A 13,827-nucleotide genomic window follows, 5' to 3' on the forward strand; every position below is an offset into this window, starting at 1 on the left:
GACAATTTAATTTTACCGTTGCTGAGCATCATCTATTTTGGAACATGATAAAGCCGTTTATGAGGATTGGACGGTTAGAAGCATAATGTAAGTAAAAAAATATAAAATTCGATTTTATATTTGTAAACGTTTTGAACCTGATGACAGATCTAACAACAACGCGAAGACAATATTTAATATCGTTGTGCAGGCCAGCAAAATGTAGGTCTGTCCGTTTGAAATACGAAAAGATTTACACTGACTTGATCTTATAGCTAGAGATCTTAGATTAGATCAGTGGAGATTCGATTGAGCTAATAGGTACGCAACTATTACAACTGTCACTATAACCTCTCCATTTAACTAAACCTTTTTACCAAGTTTTTTTAATTACTCGCTCAATAACAAAATTGTCTTGCGCTGTTAGTTGCAGTTCATGTGCGTAAAAGCTTCCTATCACATCTTCGTCTGCAAGATCTTTAAGTTTATATGTTACTGGTATTGTTGTCAAAATCTTATCAACAACAAATACTTCCTCTGATCAGTTCGGGGTAAAGTCTTTCTCAATCGTGTTTGTTTACCAAAGATACCCTGACTCGATCAGCTACCTTAAACTTCCGTCTGCGATACATATTCTCGTCTGCAAGAATCGGATTTTTAATAGCGTCGTTCGGAGACATTTTTGATCCGCGTGCGGTCAGTGTTTTATGCTTAACGCTATTTAATCCGATATCATCCTTGACAGAGCATTAACATATCTTCTGGTATATTTTGCTATAAGGTGCTTGCAGATTTTTTCTTTTAGCGTGCGATTAAAACGCTCAAAAATAACACTCTTTGCCTCATTCCCTGTCACATATTTCAAACATTACTTTCCTTCAGAAACTGCTCAATCTGCTTATTAAAAGATTCTGAACCGCGATCAACCCAGATCTTATTTGGTTTTATCTGTCGCAGATATAATATCTCTTATCGCATTTGTTATTATAGACCCGGTTTTATCAGCCACAGGAACGCTAAACGCATACTCACTAAAAGTGTCAACGATATTTAACAAGTATACTTTGTCTGAGAAACATTTGACATGTCTAGATATCATCAACTGCGTTTGCGACGACCTTTCATCGGAGAAACACTTTTGTTTAGGTTTGTGCAGTTGAGCAGCAATCTGCTCTGATGCTTGTATTGAGGATGCCGGCACACCAATGCAGCATTGAGGCGCTTGGGTTTTACCGAGTCCGAGTTTATGATTTGTTCCAATAATACCTTGCGCCAGCTTTCTATCAAACCTTGCTCGTATATTATTCAGTTTTATCTCTCGTAGTTCGTCGAGCATAACCTTGTCACAACCTGATTTATCATCTTCATGGTCCCTAAGACAAATGTCATGTTTCATCGCAATAGCATCAACCTGATTGCAAGGTCCTTGTCCAGGCAGAGGATTATCATTTTCATCAAGCTGATGATCAAGTGGATTGTAAGGTCCAGTATATTTATGTTCTTTTAATGTTCAACTACCTCCTGTTTTTGGTAATTTGCCAATAATTGTATGTATGTCAAGTCCTGATCCTATGACAAACCGATTCTTGCATCATTGACAGTATGTAACTATTTTATCATCCTCTATACACAGATAGTAAAGCAATTTATTGCTCAGCGATCTGTCATGAGATGCACAACAACCTCAACTTTTCTTCATTATGTCTAGTCATCGACTAAAATAACTTTTGTTTGTCACATGGGACTCAATCATCACCAATACAACCACCAGTCGCAGCGCGGTCTCAGATTTACCTTGCTTTAAAAACATGCTCTTGCTTCTGTCACAAACAGTATAAATTCACTTTAGCATTTTTCTGTTGTTGTTAGTTGTTTTTGTTGTTTCGTTGACATTATCTGTTTTGGTTCTGCACTTGAGACAGTACGTTTGCATTTTTATACTCAACTTCAGATAAAATTTGAGTGCAAAGTACTCCTTCGCTTTATAGCTAGTTGGCTGTAGTCAGTGTGTAGGTGGTCCAGTGCGCTTGCACCCAGACGGCAAAGCGGTCTATGCTAGCAGTTTCTGGCTTTAAAATGATTGCTATTGCTTGGAAAAGGGTTAACTTCCAGAATGAACTTTAAAAAATCGCCACTAGATCCGCTAGCGGATGCAGACATATGTTTGATAAACATAATACAATAATAACCACAGGCTGCAGTTCCAACTGGCTGAAGCTGATTAGAAGAGTAATTTATTTTTTTGTTTTCCGATGATCTAATATACTGTTTAACAACATCACTCGGAGGAAAGCCAAACGAATAGAAATATTTGTTATTGTAAAGTGCAACCCAATGTGTTCCAGATCCATCATTAAAATATGAATTTTAATAACACAATTTTGTGATGGTCGCACTGCAATAGGCAAAGTGCTTTGCACTGAACCGCTTTGCACAGACCGCGAGAGGTCTACAAATCCATCTTTAGAAAATACTCCAATACAATTTTTTATTTTGTTTAAGCCGTTTGCAATTTCAAAGTTACTTAACGGATCTGGACCGCTGGCGGTCACCTTCGTGTTCCTGGTAGTGTTAATCCTCTTCTCAGACTGCTTGCAGTCCGACGTCTCAGCGTAGCATTGCTCTGCATCTCACGTCCTATTCCAAGTAGATCTGGTAACAGATTTGCTGCTATTCCTGCCAGCAGTGGACCTATAAATCCGCCTTGTTTCTTCGTTCTTCTTTTGTTGTGTGTGCGATGTCATCCTCGGTTTTTTCCATGCTCGTGTCGAAGGCATTGCGTTATAATATCGAGCAGATAAAATTAGAGTGCAAAGCACTCCACCGCTTTACAGTCTAGTGAGTAGTGTAAATTACTACACTTTGCATCAACTGTTTGACACAACCAAAGGTGACTATGTCACCGGATACAGCTTTTTTGTTGTTGCTAATATAGCACATGATGCTGCAGCAATACCTGATGTTCCAAGTATAGGTAATACTTTTGGAAGTAGTGTTCGTGCCATAGTCGCTATTGCTATTCCGATTGGTCCTCCGCTCCTAGCAAATGCAGTAACCTGTGCAGTTGATATATTAAGCACAAAATATTTTTTCTTTAATATTTTGTTGATTTGTCGGTGTGTCAATAGCAATTTTGTTGGTAGAACGTTTTGAGCTTCGAAATCTATCTTTAGTGAAACTGATCTTCGTTTAGCTATAGCTGGTACTAGCTTTCTAACCTGGTCCTACGATAAGTGTATTTCATGTAAAATGTATTTCATTTGTATTTTATTTTGTTGGATAAAATTAGAGTGCTTTGTACTACGAGCACTCACGACGCTAAAGGCATACTGCTTGCGGTGCAATCTTACATTTGTATTTTCATTCTACCTTTCGCAGTATCAATTGTTATCTATCAGTCCGATGTTATCAGCGCATAAGCGTAATATGCATCAGCTGGTGCAGCTTCTGGAGCCTCTTCTAGCGTCCATGTTACTTCTATGCCGGCAGTTGATCTAATAGCTCGATCGGAATGTTTTGATACGCCAGAGTGAAATATTGGATAAAGTGTTCAAAACTCTTCAATCGAAATTTGAGATCCGATATCACCGTCTTGGTATTTTTGCAATGCTTTCATCAGGTACACATGCGCGCGAGATACATTTTTATTAGCATCAGCTGTAAAATTCCATTTGGTTGCCTGTTCCGGATACTGTTTAGAGTTTATTCGGACGAATATTCTCCTGACGTCAATGCTATCGAAAACAATTGTTTCGTAGTTGATCATTACATCGTCCTTGACGAGGTAACTGTTCGCTTTGTGCTGTTGTTATCCGCCATGTGCTATCAGTATAATTTGGTACAACTGTTTGATAAATCTTGTTTTGCTCAAAATATCTTTTTCCGTTGTACGCTGACAGCATTGATTCAGGCTCGTTTGATTTAGAAATAGATACAACAACTCGAGGCATTAAAAGTACGAGCCTAGAGATCATAAACAGAGAATCACCAGCAGCAGCAGCTCTCATCAATCATTTTGATCAGCTCGTTCAAGTATAAGCGTGTGTTTATTTCCACGAAAAACTTTGTTGTAATCGCGACAAAATCCAAATATTTTCCTTAGCGGAAGTATCATCATTATTTGATTTGATCTTTCCGTAAAAGCTCTTCGTTTAGCGAATCACTCATTACACAATTAATTTCTAACATTTACTATTTTGTTTACGATTGCTAACATTGCAATTGCATCAGCTGCGGCATCTGGTACAGCAGTTCCAATAACATTACACACAACAGGCAGCGATGCTGTTAAAACATCTGCATTTGCAGCTGCATCTGGGGCTACAATTCCCAGAGCTTCAGCGTTTGCGATAAGAAACTTTCTAACCAAAACTAGATTAGCAGCAATATCAGCTCCGTCGTCTATTTTTCCATAATAAATATATTCTGATGAAACAGCGGATCCAGCTCCAGTATCTTTGAACCACAGCATATTTGTTGCAACAGGTTGTTATTAATCATCACTGAACGACACCACATTAAGAATAGTACTTGGAACTGGCAATGTATACAAATATCTTCGACGGTTTGATTAGCGAGTTGATATCTGGCACTTTCGAATAAACTTCAGCCGTTATTAACAAGTGCCACGTGTGTACAAGCTGCAATATCACCGCCTGCAGCTGTTTTTACACTTCTTCGTACTTCAAGTGCAGCTTAATGAGGCAAAGAAGCACATCTTCATCCCGTGTGTTAAACACTTCTGATGCCCATCTTGTTAGGTTCGTTCGAGTTTTCATCAAGATACTCAACGTGCTCAAACTTTTTTGTTAAGTCATCCATCGTTATTTCCTCTGCTAGGTCAAGGTAATTTTTTCATCGATATTTTATGCGATATCTGTTTTTGGTCTAGCTCGAGTCATTAGTTTCTTAACAATTTCCTCGCCGGCCTGAGATAACAATTTTTTTGTTGTTGTTATCAAAGCACGTGCATCTGATGTTAGTGCTATTTCAGAAATAACATGTTTATATCTGCTGAAGTTGGAGCGCCTTTTATTTTATAAGCGATCTTTTGTCCGAAGCCGTTCCTGCTGCAGATGCGGCTCCAGTTGCAAAAGTTTTTTTGCACGTAAAACGCGATTGGTGCTACTTTGTGAGGTATCCCAGGCATATTTTTACTATCTTTGAGAATATATTTCCGAAGAAACCACCTATAATTTTTCTGCGTTGTTTCATATTGTATAACAACAAGTCTGATAAAATTGCAGTGATGTCATCTAGCTTACATATCTCAGTTGTAGATAATAGGTTACAGTCTCGTCGTTGAGATGGGTCTGTCAACCTTGATTGGTCAGTAAGTGTCATTGTAATAGGTTATATTTGATTTTCAACACTAACAGATAATAGATAATTTGTCTAGGATTTATCAGCATGAGCGAACCTGGTGGAATATCAGGACTAAAAGAATGTCCTTGGGTCCCTCGTGCTGCATACGATCCTGTCGCAATCGAACAGTTCATTAAAATAACATTTATGTCTGTGATGTTGACAGCTGACTCACTGTCATATGATACTGAATCAGCTGTTTCAGATCCGTATTGCTGTTTATTAAACCCAAGTAATACACTGATTGTATCTTTTTTACCGAAATCAACAAAAAATTGTTTCTAGTGTTATCCTTGCTCATAGCGTGTTATAGCATGGAACAGGCTCAAAATTGTCTGACGATATACCACTGCTGCCAGCGGTTATTAGATGTTTTATAATGTTATTAAGATCTGTAACGTTGTAGGCACCTTGCGGGATCTTAACAGAATTCCATGATCCCGTGCTATACGCAAACGTAAAATCATTGTTGATGTTGGTTTTAATATTTGCTACAGAGTACCAGGCAGTAGCTGATACCAATATTTTTTCGTATTGTTTATCACATTCTAGTTTGATATATCGATTATACGACACAGAAAACTTTGCGCTGTTCAATGTTGTCTGAGATGAATCGAGCAGCAGCATTTGTAAAAAAGTTTTTATTATGATTCGTAGATAAAACAATAATCTCATAATCGTTATCGAATTAAGCCCCCGTGTAGAATATAGCACTCATCCATCGTAAGGGAATTGTTAGACGGCAGGTGATCAAGTATTTCAACTATTTCATTGTCAATTTCAGTGCTAACGTTTCCAGCTTCTTTTGATAAGATACGAGGCATTAGTCGAGCAACAATGTCAGCCATCGAGTTAAATATTTTAATGCCAGAACCTAATTTGTCTTCATCAATATGTTTGTCACGAATTTGGACATTTCTTAAAAATAGTCTTAAAAAGTCCATGATTTGTTATACGATTGTTTTCTAGTCCTATAACTATGAGAAGTTTTATTTAAAACATCAGCTATAATTCCGTGACACATTTGTGTAAAAAAAGTTTTAAAATATCTTTTTAATTTTTTGACTTTAAAATGTTTTCTTCAGCTTTTGTACCATTGTCAGAAATGTTAATGATTAAATCGTTACAATTTCTGTATTTAACACGTTCCCATGAACGCATGTTTTGAAGATCTCGACTACTTTCATCAACCTGATCGATCAAAAATTCGTTAATTTCTTCGGCAATTATTGGTTCTTTAGTTTTTTTTCCCTGTAAAATCGCATTTGATCCTTATTATCAAGTTTTGAAAAGAAAACGTCAGAAAACATTTTATTTTCTTTCGCTATTTCTTCTTGACGTAACATTATCTTTTCAATTGCATTTTCTATATTTTCTATATTTTCAGGATCGACTATTTTTTCAATATTAAACTCAGAAACTTTCTTTTGCTTTTCATCGAGTATGCCTAGCACTTTTTTCTTTAAACTTTTTTAAATTTTTTTGTTGATACTTTATCAATACCAGGTTGTTTACTAAGCACCGACTCAGTAATCGGTTTTAAAAAGTCTTGCAGTCTCTCTTTCTGTTTGTTGCTGTCCTGCACGTTCTTGTTCATCTTTCTTTTAAATGTGGCTCTTGTTGTAACGTATTTCTTTAGAATATCTATCCGTTTCTTGTCCATTATTGTTATATTTTAGATTAACGTTTCTAGTGATCCGAACAGTCTAGAAATGTGTTAATGTTTCAACGAAACGTGTGTGGGCGATCTCCAGCAAGTTTGTTGAATAAGAAAAAACTGTGTTTTCTGTTTGTGGCCTCGTGATAAAGTTCAATAAACTTGTCTTTAGAAATATCTCTGCATTGTTCTCGTGCTATATTCTGAACGTCAATGTTGTCAAGTCCGGAAAATAGTATGAAACGTCCTATGTTCCTTCTGATAAAATGATTGACGTTATAAAACTAATGTGCAAGATAAATTACATTACAACGTCTTGACAAAGAAAAGTAAGATTTAATTGTATCCATTTCACTGTTACTAAGCGGAATGTCATCAAATTCAATTATCTTACGTTCGTCTGAATCGAGTTCTGCAGCAGGAATAAGATCTTCGGGTTGTCTTATAACAAATATGTCATCGTTTGCTTCAAGTTCATTTTCTAATTTTTCATTATACTCGTTCAACAACACTATCCTGCTGATAATTAATTTTATAAATATAAACTCGATCGTAGTTAAAAATGTCATTGAGTAGCCAGATACACTTTCTCTAACTCTTAGGTAATGACAATCTGGTAATTCGTAGTTGTGCTGACTCTTTATTACTCGCTCAGTGTCAAAATTTATGATGCTTATATTGTATACAGAGTGTGTACAACATTTCATCAGATAACATAAAATAACATGAGCTACTACATAAAATTTGGAACGTTAGTTAGTAGTTCATCTGGTGAAACAACTGCAACTACGACAAGCAACTAAGAAACCTTCTCAAGTGATCTGGTGATACAATGACTGGTACTGTCATCATGTCAGGACAGCGAATATTAGGTCTAGAAACAACATATCTTCCTGTGAATGTCAATAATACACAAACTGTAAATTATGCTTGTCTCAGCGCGGTCAGCGATAGTAAGTTATCATTGACGGGTGCAACAGTAACAGGTAACATTAACATGTTAGGTAAGCGGATAATAAACGTAGAAACATCATATCCGCTAAACAACTCCAACGCTGACAATACACAAGCTGTTAGTTTCAATCAACTAACAACATTAGACAGTAACAAGTTATCGTTGACTGGTGGCATAATGACAGGTAACACTAACATATTCGGTAACAAGATAATAAATCTGCAAACAACATATCCACTCGTTAACGCCGATGACACACAAGCTGTAAGTTACAATCAACTAACCACAGCCGTATCAGATAAACTTCCACTTGCCGAAGGAATAATGACTGGTGATATAAATATGGCAGGTAAGCGAATAATAAACTTGGAGACATCTTATCCACCAGCTAATTAGAATCTTAGTCAGGCGGTAAGTATCAATCAGCTCAACACAGTAGCAAATACAAAAATAACTAAAACCGGAGATATAGTACCTGATACAATCATATTTACTAACGGTGGTAAGATAATAGCATTACCTTCAGATTACCCTCCGAGTGGAGCAACAGATGCAATATCTTACGATCAATTATTAGGATCATTGCCAGCATACTTAAAACTTAGCAGAGGCGCATTGACAGGGTCTATATATTTCGGCGGTAAAGTAATACACAATACCCAGCTTGATAATACCCTGCTGTTAAATGATAGTTTCAGTAGCAAATGTAAAATTAGTCAAACAAACGTTCGTACTTAAATCTGGTGATATGATGACAGGCAATCTTGATATAGGCGTAAATAAAATAACAACAATAGCGATTCCAGCAACAAAAGATTTAACAAATACGAATTACGTCAGCGACATGATAGCAGGAAATACTGTGATGCGAGTAGCAAAATCCGGCGATACGATGACTGGCACGTTAAATATGGGATCTAACAAAATAACATCTACTTATGCACCAGTCAATACCTCGAACTTAACAAATAAATCTTATGTTGACGCATCTTGTTCAACAGCTGCAAGTAATGCTGTGGTTGATGCAGGTACATTTGCTGATGCTCTTTACGTGAAGAAAACAGGTGGCACAATTACAGGTGTCATCGATATGTCGCGAACAAAATAACAACAACGTATGTACATGTTGCTGCATCTGACCTTACCAGAAAGCAATATGTTGATGGTGTTTTTTTCAGGTGGTGGTAGTACAAAAGAGCTAAAAAAATACGTCGGTCATATTCCACATCTCATTGATGCGGTTGATAATCGTTGGGGTTTTGTTGCGAGTGCGCTAACACAGTATCCTGGAAATACTATATAGATTATGCGTTTTTGTATAACAACGCTATATCTGGTGGTTCAGAGTGGACAACTAACGGAGAAACAAGTAACGTTTGGATTAAAGTGCAATATCCGGCTGCATTTGCAGTATGGAACTTTTAGCTGCGAGGTAGATTAAATGTTAATATCGGTCTTATATACAACTTGAGATTAGAATGATCTACTGATAATATAACATAGACAGCATTATACAATGCAACAGGTGTTTATATAACAACAAGTCAGCAATATACTATAGCTAATGCTAACACTGTTAACAAATATCTTTATTTTCGGATATAAAACATCAACGCAGAAAGTCCTTATCCTGGTTTGACGATGTTTCCAATATACACTGTTGACGATTTAATGTCATAATAATATATAATGTATCTTGATCCTCCATCAATTAGGTTAGCTGATGAGTTTTCCAGCGCAATACTGACAACCAAAATGGAAATAGCGACAGATGACGTTGATTAATTAGACATTGAAAGTGCTAACGAAGCTCGAGCATCAAATACAATTGCTAAAATTAATAGTTTTACGCGTGAAACACCAGGTTTGTAGGAGAACGAATACAATATTGCTAGAGTTTCACGGTTGAGAGGTCCTCAACTAAAATATGCTATCAGCGACTATGATATTATCAGGAAATACTGTCCTCCAATCGACTGTGAAGAACAGCGATTAAAAGTTGAGTCTTTGTTGTCGAAGACGTTGTTGGAACTAAACAAAGAAAATATTTTGACAATTGGCAACTCTAATCTTGTTAAAACAAAATCACATGGTGGTAATCAACCAGAACAAAAGCGACTAAAGAAAGTTCATGACGAGCTTGACAAACTAGCTGAAACAGGGAAAAATAAGTTTCTTACAAATCGCAAGCTCAGAGACACATTTGCCAAATGTCGAATATTTCTTGTACTCGGCATGGACTATTATGATAAAAAGACGTTCGCAACAGACATAGATAATTTGTTATGTTTCAATGTTTGTGTCAGTTCGAAATATCTCATCCATTTTCAAAGGAGTCCATAATAATCACTAAAACAATCCCATCGTTAATGAGATGACGAACAATTGTTTGGTTTTCGATTGAAGTGTTGAACAAGAATGTAAAAATGACTTATTTGTTGCCCAAAATTAATCGATTTTTAAGTAATTTAGTTAGCACAGTAACATCTCGATTGAGAATTAAAAGCACTTTATGCATGTTGGAAACATCAGCATTAAACTCATTGTGTTGCTATATCACCTTGCTATTAATTGAAGCACAGTACAAAAAATGTATTTATATTTGGCTAAAATGACCATTTCTGGCTGACCTTGGCCTACATTTCAGACTATTGTAAGTACGATAATATGTATATATTTATATATAAGTTGATATGAAACATTAATTCATCACATTGTTTTTGGGTCCAATTCACGGCTTCCTCCAGAAAAACAAATAAAAAAATGATCCATTAATATGCTTTTAGAAACAAAAAGATTGCATGGTTTGAAATTAACACTTAAATTTCATGTTATCTGGGAGTGGGGAATTGTTTTTCCTTCAAAACATTCTAGCTATCCTGTACCCAAATGCTCTTACGCCCACATACACAAATAAGATGGTCGCTTCCTTAAGCAAGCAGAGTAGGATAAACATTACACAGAGCTTTTGCTATATTGTACTTTGCACATTTCTAAACCTGTAAGATTAGGCATTTTGCATGCTGATGGAAAAACAGTTCACTGTGTGTGTGTGTGCATGTGTGTATGTGCGTTTCCACCGTCATTCCCTATAATTCATACAAAGAATAATGTTGTACCAGTCAGTAGTACTACCCGGAAGATAATCACAGATGACACGTGATTCAAGTCACAGGGGGCGTATATGCATATTTAATGCAGGAGTTGTGGGTTTAAATGAAAGAAGTCAATAATGGCAACAGCCAGTGAAGATTTAATTGCTTCAGACGAGATGAAGGAGAGTGAAGCACCATTATCAGAAGATTTGAACTGCCCACTTTGTATGAAGGTATTCAGATCTCCAAGAAGACTACCGTGTTTACATTCGTTTTGTCAGGGCTGTCTACAGTCACATATATATAACATTGCCTCTATGAAAGACTCTGTAAAGGAATTTTGTTGTCCACTATGCGGAAATGTGGCTTGCCCAGGAGAATCTTCTACAGACAAATTGGTACATCTGTTTCCTCTTAATACGCTTATGCTTTCGGTCTTAATGAAATCAAAGGTGAAAGTAGATCTTATGTGTAACGCTTGCCAGGCGCAGGACGTCCACTCTCCCGCAGAAAACTTATGTACTGTATGTGAGGAGGCCCAATGCTCGAAAATGCATAGAAATTCAAGATTGTTGACAAGTCATACTATTCTGAAAATTGAAGACTTGCTAAGTAAACAGCAGACTGTTCTGCAAAATAATGACATGTTTCGCTGCAAGGAGCACCCGTCCTTTCCTGTAGAGAATTACTGTAAATGTCATGAAACTCAGCTCTGTGCCAAATGCTGTGTTGATGCTCACGCCAGCTGTTCAGAAGCAATTAGACTGGCCAATGAAACGCCAAATCTCTCAGAAGCTTTGAACCAGATGAAAGAGCAGATGAAAAAGCTTGAAGATCAGGTAAAAAGAATTGCAGCTATCAATGTATCAAATCTGAGCAAACTTGAATCTGATGTCAACGATTTGACTATTGAAATAAGGACATTAAAGAAAATAATAAACGATGCTTTAGATGATCTAGAAGAAAGGGTGAAAGAGGAAGGGAACAAAATTTTCAATGAAGAAAGGAAGAGAATAGAGCAAATAAACCATATATGCCAGTCTCATGTAACGGCAATTCGGAATTCCAATGTCGTTGTGGAATCTGCCAGTGAATGTGCAACTCAGAATCAAATGTTTCTGCTTAAAAAGAAAATAACAAACCAGTGTTTTATGTCCAATCGGCACAATGACTGCAAGTTCTCTAAGAATGACGTTGTGACATTGCAGTTAGAGGTCAACCCAAAACTAAACACTGTCACTAAGATTCCTAGGGGCGAAATAGGCACGTTAAGGACGAAGCGAAATAGTAAAATGCCAGTTGTGCCTGATCAATTCAAACCACTGAAAGAATGTATAGCAGAACTTGTGAATGTCACAGATATGAAAGGGTTAAAGGACAAGGCACCCTTGTACACTAAACTGATATTTACCAGCAATGAGCAACTGTTGCTGGTGGATTATGAAAACAATATACTTTACCTCCTGGACTGTTTATATAACATTGTTTGCAGTCACACATTCTTAAGTAAACCTTTCGACGTCAGTATTTTATATGAACACGGTGAAGACGTAATAGCGGTATCTATTCCATACGCAAAATCAGTTCATTTATTTTCCCTCAAAGATACGTCGATCACATATATCAAGCAGATACAAACCAAATACAAATGTTATGGCATTGTTGCATACAATCATGACGAGTTGGTAGTATCCGGACCATGTGCTGAGAATAAGTACTACTGGAGTATTATTACCCTGGATGGGAAGGAAAAATTCTACCATGAGTTTGATTGTAAAGGTAATAACCAGACATATGTCGCTCTAAGTGCCTTCAAATCTCGCTTGTATATATCCGTTTATAGTGACAATTCTCTGCATTGCTTTGGTTTAGATGGAATGAAACATTTTACGTTCACACATCACGATTTCAAAGATCCACAAGGTGTTTCCGTCGACAGAGATGACAATGTGTATGTAGTGGGAAGTTCAGTTCACAATATTTTCCAACTTACTCCTGACGGTTCCCTTATTAAAATCATCGTGAATGGAATTGAAAAGAAACCCATGGGAATATGTTTCGATCAGAATGGGGACACATTTGCAGTAACTCATGTAAAAAACAATGCTATCAGTTTTTATAACCTAATAGACAGGGACTGCTGATATAAATAGAAATATATAGATACATACAGTTTTACATGTAAACTTACTGCAAGTAGCGATAAGCTTTCAACAGACCAGATTTGTAAACGAGATAACTAAAATGAATCGTGCATTATACAACCAGGTCTTACATTTTGACTGATACTATTTAGTTAAATTAGTTCTTATCCAGAATCTTAAAGCTGTTCCTGCCTATTATATAGTATGAGTACATATGAATTTTTGGTATCTATTATTGTGAGTCATTATACCAATTTCTTTAAGCAAATTCAGTCTTTCAAGTTTTGTTTTTATAGACAAATTTATCTACATTCACGTGTATACACACAGATATATATATATATATATACATATATATATATATATATATATATATATATATATATATATATATATATATATATATATATATATATATATATATATTACAAATTAACGAGATAATATCATTTCATTCAACCAAACAATATAGGTCAATGCCACCTTTAAAGAACAAAAAGGGTTCAAATGAAATGCACATATCCTTTCAAGGGTGATGACGATTTCATTTGAATATTGTAAATCTGTATGAATAAAAGTACAATATTCTGGTCATTAACGTGCTTCTATTATGAAGGGCGATTGCTAGTTATG

General features: G+C 36.2%; 1 protein-coding gene across 1 annotated transcript; it reads left to right on the forward strand.

Annotated features, from left to right (window-relative positions):
• Positions 1-11,122: 11,122 nt before the first annotated feature.
• On the forward strand, positions 11,123-13,437 carry LOC149787124 (uncharacterized). Its single transcript, XM_089977636.1, has one exon. It carries the CDS (start codon positions 11,188-11,190, stop codon positions 13,192-13,194), a length of 2,007 nt encoding a protein of 668 aa, XP_089833762.1. The 5' UTR covers positions 11,123-11,187; the 3' UTR covers positions 13,195-13,437.
• Positions 13,438-13,827: the final 390 nt, after the last annotated feature.

The sequence above is a fragment of the Sinohyriopsis cumingii genome, chromosome 12 (assembly GCF_028554795.1).
Source record: "Sinohyriopsis cumingii isolate HCF-2022 chromosome 12, ASM2855479v2, whole genome shotgun sequence".
Taxonomy (NCBI): domain Eukaryota; kingdom Metazoa; phylum Mollusca; class Bivalvia; order Unionida; family Unionidae; genus Sinohyriopsis; species Sinohyriopsis cumingii.